We start from the raw sequence: 10,975 nt of genomic DNA on the forward strand, positions 1-10,975 counted from the left end.
AATGAATAGAACTCTTTTTGAAAAGGCTCGCTGTGTGCTCTTACAAGCCAAATTGTCCAAAATATTTTAGGCTAAAGCAGTTCACATTGCTTCTCATATTTTCAATCTATCTCCAGCATCAATGATTGACTTTAAGACTCTGAATGAGGTATGGTTAGGTTAACCCTCTAACTATTTATACTTGCGATTATTTGGGTGTCTATATCATTATCTTATTAGTGAAAGAAATCTTAAACCAAGGGCTAAGAAGGCCATATTGGTAGGGTATGTGGATAGAGTAAAAAGATACAAACTTTGGTGTTTTCTTTACTCAAATTTGTAGTTATTAAAGATGTTACCTTTAATGAGTCCTCTATACTTGATCCTCATAAAGTTTATGTGGAGTTATCAGAAAACGAGAACAATAAGCAGGTGGAGCTACTGTCGGAGCTTACCAAAGAGAAGGATCAAGTGACTCAAGTTGATAAGTCAAAATATATTGATCTTGAAGAAATTATTGTCAATGAACCATACATAATTGCAAAGGGAAAGGGACAAAAGGCAGAAATGAAAATCGAAACGCCTTATAAAGCAAGAAAATTTGACTACATATGCATTCGTAGTTGCAGAACAAGAGATTAAGGATCTTGAGCTATCCTTGTATGTTGAAGAAATTTCTTATAAGGATGTTGCACATGAAAGTTAGCGTTGACGAAAGAGATGGAGTCTCTTAACAAGAATTTGACATGGGTCTTAGTTAAAAGGTCAAAAGGGAAGAGGACAATTGGATACAAATGAATCTACAAAAAAAAAGAATTCTTGAAGTGGAAGGTGTTAGGTCCAAAGAGAGATTAGTTACAAATAGTTTTGATCGGAAGAAGGGAATTGAATACCTTGAGGTCTTCTCTCTAGTCATGAATCATAACTTAATTTGCTTGCTACTAACATTGATTGCCCAATTTGACGTATGGCTTCAACAACTTGATGTCAAAACTGCTTTCCTACGTGGTGATCTAGAAGAGACAAGTCATATGAATCAGCCTGAAGATTCCCTTGTTAAGGGAAAAGAAGATCATGTATGTTAACTGAAAAAGTCTTTATATAGTTTGACGCAATCTCCTAGAGAGTGGTCAGTGTCGTTCGTTGGCAATCAACTTTATAGTCGATTGTTGCTTTGTCTATAACAAAGGTAGAATATATGGAAGCAACGAAGGCAGTAAAAGTAGAATTGAGTTTGGTTTAATTGGAATCAACTCAAAGATGTGATATCAAAGTTCTATTTATTTGATTAAGAATCAAAGATTTCATAAGAACACTAAACACATTGATCTCAAATTTTATTTCATTTGAGATGTCGTTGAAAAGGAACTGTCAAAATCGTGAAGGTTATCACAGACGATAACGTTGCAGACATATTACTTAAAACTTGTTCGCTAAGTATGCACACTACAAGGACTTAAAGGGAGTACAGATCAACTGATGCAACGAGAGAACAACTGCTAGGTAGAGCCATATGTTCAACAATGGTTTGATTCTTCTTGTTTCTTATAACGGCGTTGCCTAGTAAACTTAGAAGTTTTGGCCAGAGTTGTTTACATGCATGCTCGAAATGCAAATCAAGGTACAAGTTAAAAGAGTTGGTTTAGTTTATTTTGTGGGGTCAAACCCTCGTGGAAGAAAATTTCATGTGCCAATTTTTTTGGCTAGTAAATTAACTTGGAGAGCAAGTAAAAATTTGTGGAGGACAAATTTTGCATTGTTTTTTTTTTCTTATTTTGTGTTTGAAGTCCAAGTTTGGCGATCTATAAAAGAATGATCATTATTCATTGTGGAAATCATTCCAAAATTCATACATAAATACACTGTGAGAGTAGAGAGTTAAAAATCTATAATCTTTCTTTGTTAATCAAATCAAGACAGTTACTTTTGGTGAATATACTATCATTTGAATTCGAATTACAATGTATCTTTCTCGTATTATTTATTACACGCTTCCGCTAACTTATAAATATTTTTTAAACATACAAAAAAAAAAAATTTACTACATCTAATTTAGTTACTTTATTAATGCTTACTATAACTAATTATTTGATTTACTTTGAACTTTAACCTCATTTTTCTCTTTATTTATTAGAGCGACTGTGACTCGTTTTCAAAAATGCGTTCATCGCATAGGGAGGACGCTAATTTGGTGAAAATTTTGCACTTCACTGAAATGAAAAATTCAAAGTGTAGTTTGTACCCAATTCAGTTTGAGCATCTTCAGCCATAAGGGCACTATTCCGGCGAAAATCTGAGGTGTAGATTCTTAACCCTAATGCTTCCCCCAAAATCTGTTGTATACGATTGTTAAATTTTAGGTAAGTACTCCATTCTCTTTTATTTGTCATCATTCCTGATTCGCTTCTTGATAGTCAATTGATCAATCTTCAGAGCTAAATTTAATTAGATTGATCCTATATTTCAAATTAAAGTTTAGATATCCGGAAACTATACGAATAATTACTTCTTAAAAGGTTGGTCAAAATCTATATAATTTGACTCCGGAGAAGCGAAGTATGGCAAGTAAAAGTGAATCGAGGGAGTAACTTGAAATATTGTGTCACGAGAAAGGAACTGATTTGCTATGAAATGTTATCAGTTTTTGCTCACAATTATTGCACTATTTCCTTTTCCTTACTGTTCTTTCTCCTGTTTGTTGTGTAATCCTCCATTTCACATTAATTTGTTGTTGTTATTGCTTCCATAGATGTATCACCTTTTTTCTCAAACTGTTTGGCAGTCTTTATTTAAGCGGAGGGTCTATCGAAAGCAACCTCTCTATTTCTATGAGGTAGGGGTAAGGTCTACGTACACTTTACCCTCTCCAAACCCCACTTATGGGATTAGACTAGGTATGTTGTTGCTGTTTTGCAATGAAATGTTACCTCTTATAATTAATTGACGGTTAAGCTCTACCATATGCCATTCAGATCGTGATCAAGTTGTTCATCTGTCAAGAAATAAAAATATACTGCATCAGAAATTTGGGAACTACAAATGATCAATAGCAGTAATAGCAGACAAAGAATCCTTGGTGGAGGGGTTCAACATGTGTTGGACTATCTGAGGCGTATGCAAGCTGAAAGTCCAGCATTTTTCTATGTGGTTCAAGGTGATAATGGATCTTCTAATGGAAACATATTTTGGGCCGATGCAACTGCCAGAATGAACTATCACTACTTTGGGGACAGTATCAAATTGGATACTTCCTACCGAGCTAACGGCTGTACCGTACCTTTTGCCACTTTCACGGGCTTAAATCATCATGCCCAGCCTGTTCTTTTTGGCTGTGCTTTGCTTTTTAATGAGTCTGAAGCCTCCCTTGTCTGGCTCCTCCAAACTTGGCTTCAAGCGATGTCTGGAAAGAAGCCTGTTTCCATCACAACTGACACTGATAATCTTATACAGATGGCTGTTGCTCATGTTCTGCCAGAAACACACCATCGTCTTTGTAAATTGAGCATATTTCGAGAAACCAAGGAGAAGCTGACTCATGTATGTCAAACACATCCAACCTTTGAAACTGAATTTATGAAGTGCGTTAATGAAGCAGAGACAATTGAGGAATTTGAATCTCAGTGGAAGTCACTCCTAGAAAGATATTACCTCGTGGATAGTGAATACCTTCAATCAATTTATAGTGCTTGCCGTCACTGGGTTCCTGTTTTCATGCGAGAGACATTTTTCGGGGATATTTTAAGTGATGAAGAAAATGATGCTAAAAACACTTTCTTCAATGGGTATGTGGATGCTTCCACCTCTATCCAGTTGTTGATTAAACACTATGAAAAAGCTCTTACAATATGGCACGAAAAGGAATTAAAGGCAGATCTTGACTCTACTAATACTACACCAGTTCTAAAGACACCATCGCCTATGGAAAAACAAGCAGCTAATCTCTATACTAGGAAGGTTTTCATGAAATTTCAAGAGGAGCTGGTTGAGACCCTTGCGAATCCTGCAACTAAAATTGATGAATCCGAAATGATCACAACATATCATGTCGCAAAATTCGGGGAAGAGCACAAGGCACACACCGTTAGGTTCAACACATTTGAGTTGACAGCTAACTGTAGCTGTCTAATGTTTGAATTTTCAGGTATAATTTGCAGGCACGTGTTATCTGTGTTCAGAGCCAAAAATGTTCTTACACTTCCTTCCCAATACATTTTGAAACGTTGGACAAGAAATGCCAAGACTGGCAGTGAAAGCACTATAGAGGAACATCATTTAGAGTTACCTAGCAATTCTCAAGAGTCTTTAACTATGCGTCATAATAGTTTGCGACAGGAGGCAATTAAATTTGTAGAAGAAGGGGCAAAATCTATTCTTAGTTATAATGTCGCAGTCAATGCTTTGAAAGAGGCTGCAAAAAAGGTTGCTGCTGCAAAAAAGAAAAATGCTGACAAAACTCTGGTGACCAACATAGTAAATGGACACAATCAAGGAGTGGATAAAGGAGATATTGATCAAGCAGATTCAAGGCAATCCAAGGTGAGTTTTCATTAAGAGTTCCTCACTTTCTATGATCTGAATTTGGTACATCTAATGATATTTCATTTCTCCGCGATCAAATTTCTTGCTATATGACCATGCCCATTTCTATGTTTGACTTATTCTGGTCCAATTGGCTTTTAGTTTCAAAATGGTACTGCAATCTTATGATATTTCGAGTCTCTCCTACCTAGATCACCAATATTCTACTCAAGGGTAAAAGTGCTCCATTTCTCTGGGTTGACTGCTTTGTTGCACTTGTTGTTGTTCCATAAAAATCTCTACATAGCTTATCCAGTTTCATTGAGACTTCTAGGGGAGGAGGAATTGAGGACATCATATTGGTGGGTAAGGCATCCAACAAACTATTAATAAGGACCAATCTCCTGTCCAATGATAAGTATTGCCTATTCTAGTTAGGCAGTTTTTTATTTTCCCAAATAGAAGCAGGAGTTGCTTCAGCGTCGATGGATAGCCCCAAATAAATAGTAGGAAAATAACCAATAGAAAATCCAAGAAACTCTGCAAGTAGCTAGATATTAGAGGCATCATTTACCAGAAGAAGTTTATTAAGAAATTGATGTGAAGTTTCTAGGTAGCTTCAAAAGCCAATAGGATAACCCTTAGGAGAAGAGTCAGCGAGATCTCAACATCACATAGAATCACTATGTCATCTGTGAAGAAATTATGAGAGATTCATGAAAAACGATCATCCAAAATAGATGGACAAAAACTTCTAATCCACCCCTTGTGGACAGTAGTCAGTAGCCGAGCATATTACATAAACCTAACATAGACAAGATAAGGAGGAATGGAGATAAAAATCACCTTTTCTTAGACTTTTTTGGGAAGGGAAGAAACCTTGTTGAGGACCATTTACGAGAATGGATAATCGGACCATGGATATGCAAAAAGAAATCCAATTAATCCGTTTTTATGTGAAACCCATATCCTTGAAAAGAGACAAGAGTAAGTTTCAATTCGCATGATTGAAGGCCTTTTCAATGTCAAGTTACAAAGAACATCCGGAAGGCCTCATCTAGTTCTGGAATTTTGACACTCGTTGGCAATAAGAGATGCTCTGTAATCTTTCGCCCTTTAAGAAAGGCCATCCAATTGGAAGAAATAAGGTTCCTTATCACCTTCTTAAGCCTGCGCTCTAACACTTCAGAGGGAATTTTACAGGAACTACCTACAAGACTGACGGGCCTAAAGTCTCATACCTCCTTGATGCCATCCTTTTTAGGTAAGAAAGTAATACAACTGGCATTAAAGCTCTTGAGAAAATGTTCTTGATGTTGGAAGTAGTTCATGGCATTTAGAAAATCCTGATGAATGATACTCTAATATTTTTGGTAGAAGCACATATTAAACCCATTTGTCCTGAGGGCTTTGTACCCCTCAGTCATTAGTGCACTAAGAATTTCGTCTTCCAAGGATGGTTGCATCAGGCTGAATTGTCTTCACTGAGAGATAACCCGAGGACTCCTGTGAGACCAAGTCTCAGTGGATCAGATTCCCTATAAGGAGCAACATAGAAGGCAATGATCTCATTGTTGATGGATTCTTAATCTGTGATGATAAATACATTAAGATTGTGAGAGGCTATGTGATTGCTTCTATGGAGGGCATTCACCATTTTTTTTTTTTTTTAAAAAAGTCTAGTATTCTTGTTCCCCTTGTTTCAACCAAAGACTTCTAGATTCTGGTTCAATTAATTCCTCTTGTTTAGCAATAGACTCGACATCCATATGCAAATCAGCTCGTTGAATCAATTCAGAATCAGAGAGATTCCTATTTTCAGCGATATTGTCAAAGTTTAGATTATTGTCTAGAATAGAAGATTTCCTTGACTCCAAAAATATCTTTCTTTTGTGACTCTTGATTGAAGAAAAAGACTTCCTATTGTTACTAGATTGCATTATTATCAGGATTAAATTTCCAGTAAGTGAAGCTGCTTTTTTTTTTTGTTAGAATGGGGAATTATTAGTTTAGAAGTTCAAAATGTGAGTATAGAACACATTTTTTAATAGAAGGAATGCATCTCTTTCTAATCATGATTCACATTTAGGCGTTACCCTTAAAGGATGTGTTGGAATTTCATTCGGTACAGAATATGATAAGACTTTTTTATTCAAGGAAGACCAACACAAAAGCTATTAGGATAAAAGTTCCAATAACCTAAGCTGTTGATATCTGGTATCAGAATGAAATCCATTTGTAAATTAAAAGAATTACATCGCAGGTAGTACTAATGAATAGGTATTGGTGGCTTCAGTAACACTGTACGTATCTCTTTATCTTGAAATCTTCCATGACACCTATATCATCCCTGTAGGTAGTTGGATTTTAACTCCCTATGTAGTCATTTGCTCCATCCCAGTGTGTATCTGTTGTTACATGAATTATATCCTATTCTCAAGTTAGAGCGCTCCAAAATCAATCAGACATTTAGAATAAGAAACTGACACAAAAGAAAGAGTGACAGATGAAAGTAGATATTCAAAGATGAGCGTAGGGCTGTCATATAAGATTGGACAAATTAGAATTATCACGTCAGACAAAGTTGCAACTTGCAAGTATCAGATAGGAATGAATTGATAAAAGGTCAACTGAGGTGGTTTGGACATGTTCAAACAACTCCAACATAAACCTCCAAATGCACCAAACAGTAGATAATAGACTACGGTTTGAGGGTGCTAAAAGGGACAAGTTGCTAAAATCACAAGAATAAGTTGTCCTGTCACAATCCTACAGTCGATTGATTCAATGCAGGCATAGCTAAGAATCAAACACGATGAGTGTAAATGGCCCATATTGGTGATACCAACTGGTTGGGGATTGTGTGTTATTTATTACATTTGCATTAGGTGATGGTTGGGGGAAGTGGGAGTTTAGAGAATTTCTAGCATTCTAGAGCCCATATTTTATGACAAATTGTGTATTCGTATTTGAATGAAGTGGTCTGGAAGGAGCAGAATTGACAGAGGATTCATATCTCCTTTCCCAATTTGGGATTATGGTGTAGTTGATTGCTAAGTTGCTCGGAATCTGATGCGGGTGTTCGATACTGGTGCAGATCTAGAGGTCGTATCCTTCATGATCTTAGTTTTAAGATTCAGGGTTTTGGATATGGGTACGGGGATTCAGCTAAAGATAATTCAAATATCTAAAAATAGAGTTATTAGAATATGCCTAATGGACTATTTGGAAGGAAAGGAATGCACGAATTTTTGAGAGCAAGTTTGAATGTAGTTATTAGTAAGTACAAATGCATCTCATTATTGTGTTTTTGGTGCAATATAGACTTCTTTAGTTCATTGCACAGTCAACAGTGATGTTGGCCTGTAAATATCATTAAAGCACTTTCTGGTTGTGGACTTTTTAATACAAATATTTTTTAATGATGATAGAATTATGATTTCAGCCTAGCTTTAGTTTTGATTTCTAAAATCATTGTATCTGTATCAAACTTCTCGATAGGTTTTGGTAAAGTACTCGAAATCAACTAATCATATCAGGTATAATTCCACACCTACACCCGTGTCGTGTCGATCCGGTTGCTGCACCAAAGTTAAGAGTTCACGCAACTTAAGGTTGATTGATATGTTAAAGGACAGGTATTAAAGTGAGAGTTCAAGTTTTCGTAACATTTAAATAGGAGTGAAACATAAAGCGAGAGAATTTTACCTTCAGAATAGTTTACACCATCTTTATGCAAAGTGGATGCAATGGTCCCTTTTTGAGGAACTTTTATTCTCTTCAAGGACGGTGGCTATTATAAGACAACCAAAAGTGGATTGTGAGAACTGAGAACTAAACTGACATAAGGGAGTAGTATTTGTTAAATAGCAAAAGGCTCAAATATGCCATCGAACTTTGAGAAAAGGCTCATGTAAGTCATCCGTTAAAAGTTGGGGTCAATTATGCCATTTCCATTCAACCGAAGTCCATTTATTCCATTATATTTTAACAGAAAACATGGATGATTTTGCCATACCATTTTTTCCACATGGCCTCGCATTTAGAGGTCCACGTACAAAATTAAACCAGCCCACCCTTTATCCCATTTGAAATTAATTGAATAATTTTAAAATTAAATCCTCCATCCATTAGAAGACATCATACCCAGTTACAGTCCAACGTGTTGTTGATCCAAAAGGGGTTTCCACAGATGTTCAGTGTCTGATGACAAAATCTTGGAAAAATCAGCTCTTTATCAAAGAGCATACAGGGGACTGTTGAAGAAGGATGTTTGGGCTTCTGTAAATACAGGATCCCGTTATTGGATTGGGTTTTGGCTCCGTATACACTCCAGAATCTTACTTGGACTCAATATGCTTTCAATGAGAAAGTTGGAGAAGTTCAGAAGGGTGGGTTTGGGTTGGTGTTAATGGGTGGGGGTTTTAATTTTAAAATTAATCATTTAATTTCAAATGAGTTAAAGGTGTGGAGGATGATGCGTATTAGGGTAGAGGGTTAGTAGGTGGGAGTCCTTGCTAGTAGATGAGCTTTTTCTCAAAGGCTGGGTTGGTTTAATTTTGGTGATGCGAACCTTTAATAAGAGGCCACGTGGAAAAAACGGTATTGCAAAACCATCCATGTCTTTTGTTAAAAAATAATGGCATAAATGGACTTTTGTTGAATAGCAATGGCATAAATGAGACTTTTAACGGATAGCATAGATGAGCCTTTTATCAAAGTACTATGGCATAGTGAGCCTTTTCCCTTGTTATGTTGCATGGGTCTTGAGGTCAAGTTCTTTTTTCCAACCAATCTATATACCATATCAAATTCGTTTGAATTTAATAATGTCTGGACATTATCATATTCCTCTGGCTCTGATGGTTAAATTGATATTGATATTATGGGCCAGGACATTTTTCCTCTAGGATCTATCATTTGGCTATGGTTGTCAGTTGGCCAATAAATACTATGTGCTTCCACCTGGCGCCAATTAACCTTCTCTTCATCTTCTTTTCTGTTTGATTCTATGGTTGTGAGAAACACTAAATTGAACAACGGGGAAGGGTCACTTGTCAGCATACTCTATTTTGTCTTTCAGTATTTGGTAGTTGCATCCCGGGTTGAGAGTTAAGCTAATTTCCACCAAGATGCATGGGGAATTCTGGGAGAAACCATATCCTTAGACCAGATCAATGAGGAAATTAATAATCCTCTCAAATGGTGATGCAAACTCCCAAATATGGAAGAAATGAGGAACTGAAAGTGCCTTCTCCAAAACTTTTGGGGTAATGGAAATTCTGAAATCTAGGATCTAGAAATCAAAATATTAAAGTTGATAGTTATTAGAAATTCATGTGTCATGTTATGCATAAAAGTTGCCGATCTTCAGTTTTCGAATCCTTATCCTTGTACTTTTAAGCGTTTCAGTTGATAAAAATTGTTAAATTCAATCATATCTGATGGAGATTACTTAGATGGACAATTCATCTATTAATGAAAGATATTTTTCTGGATTATGATGGTAGTGTTAGCCTGCTACTGTAGTGGACTTACCTCTGTTTCTTCTGGCAGGAAGAAAAGGAACAAAAGATCCGTGAATTGACTGCCGAGTTAGGGCGCATAAATCAACAGTCGGAAGTTTATCGTGCCAATCTCTTAGCAGTTTTAAAAGACTTGGAGGAGGAGAAATTAAAGCTATCTGTGAAAGTACAAAATGCACGGCTTAGCTTAAAGGAGTGAATCGTTCCTTTCATTCTTTTCGTCTCATTTTGTCGTTTCTGAGAACCATGAAGATGAAATTGTATATAGCCAGAATTCAGCTAGCATGTTTTTCTCCAGGGGAATCACCTCCAGTAACTGTGTCCAGTAATGTTCAGTGCATTGTTGCTACATGTACATTAAACAATGTAGGGAGTCTGGATTCCTTTTGCATTAACATCTATTTAAATGATTTTCTTTATTGAATTTTGAAAAAATGCACTATTTTCACGCTAAACTATACACTAAATTGTTGAGACACACTCGAATTTTAGGAGGGTCCTATTACCCCTGGACTAATTAAAACCGTATTTTTGGTAATCTTAAAGCCTACGTGGCACATATGTGTGTCTACGTGGATCTTCAGTGTGAATCAGTATGCCACGTAGGCACTAAGGTTGTCAAAAATACAGTTTTAATTAGTTCAGGGGTAATAGAACCCTCCTAAAGTTCGAATGTGTTTCAGCAATTTCGTGTCTAGTTTAGAATGGAAACAGAGCATTTTCCTTTGAATTTTCTGTCTAAAAAGCAAAGAAAAGAGAAGTAAACAGAGAACCAAAAATTGAGTCCGACATTGCACATTTTTTGCCCAATCAAAGGTCAGGACTGTTTGTTGCTTAGTGGGCTATATTTTGTGTTTATAATAACTAAAGATTACATAAAGCAAGAGCTTAACTATCACTTATTACAAATATCTCACTTTTTTAATTTCTTTTTCTAAAAGTTCATCTACATT

The 10,975-nt window shown here is 36.1% G+C and overlaps 1 protein-coding gene across 2 annotated transcripts; it reads left to right on the forward strand.

The window, feature by feature from the left end:
* Positions 1-1,816: 1,816 nt before the first annotated feature.
* On the forward strand, positions 1,817-10,441 carry LOC107853359 (protein FAR1-RELATED SEQUENCE 9). 2 transcript variants are annotated; one of them, XM_016698358.2, is made up of 3 exons: positions 1,817-2,277; positions 2,952-4,515; positions 10,054-10,441. In XM_016698358.2, exons 2-3 carry the CDS (start codon positions 3,019-3,021, stop codon positions 10,219-10,221), a joined length of 1,665 nt encoding a protein of 554 aa, XP_016553844.1. In that variant the 5' UTR covers positions 1,817-2,277; positions 2,952-3,018; the 3' UTR covers positions 10,222-10,441. The 2 variants fall into 2 exon arrangements, with proteins under 2 accessions (XP_016553844.1, XP_016553845.1); XM_016698359.2 differs by having other exon boundaries at positions 2,086-2,339.
* The last annotated feature ends 534 nt before the right edge of the window (positions 10,442-10,975 follow it).

This window comes from Capsicum annuum, chromosome 7 (assembly GCF_002878395.1).
Source record: "Capsicum annuum cultivar UCD-10X-F1 chromosome 7, UCD10Xv1.1, whole genome shotgun sequence".
Lineage (NCBI taxonomy): Eukaryota > Viridiplantae > Streptophyta > Magnoliopsida > Solanales > Solanaceae > Capsicum > Capsicum annuum.

Excerpts from the sequence above, each read along its gene's own strand:
- LOC107853359 (XM_016698358.2), top strand. The coding sequence starts at position 3,019 with ATGATCAATAGCAGTAATAGCAGACAAAGAATCCTTGGTGGAGGGGTT. Across the intron at positions 4,516-10,053 it reads CAGATTCAAGGCAATCCAAG|GAAGAAAAGGAACAAAAGAT; the intron begins GTGAGTTTTCAT and ends TTCTTCTGGCAG.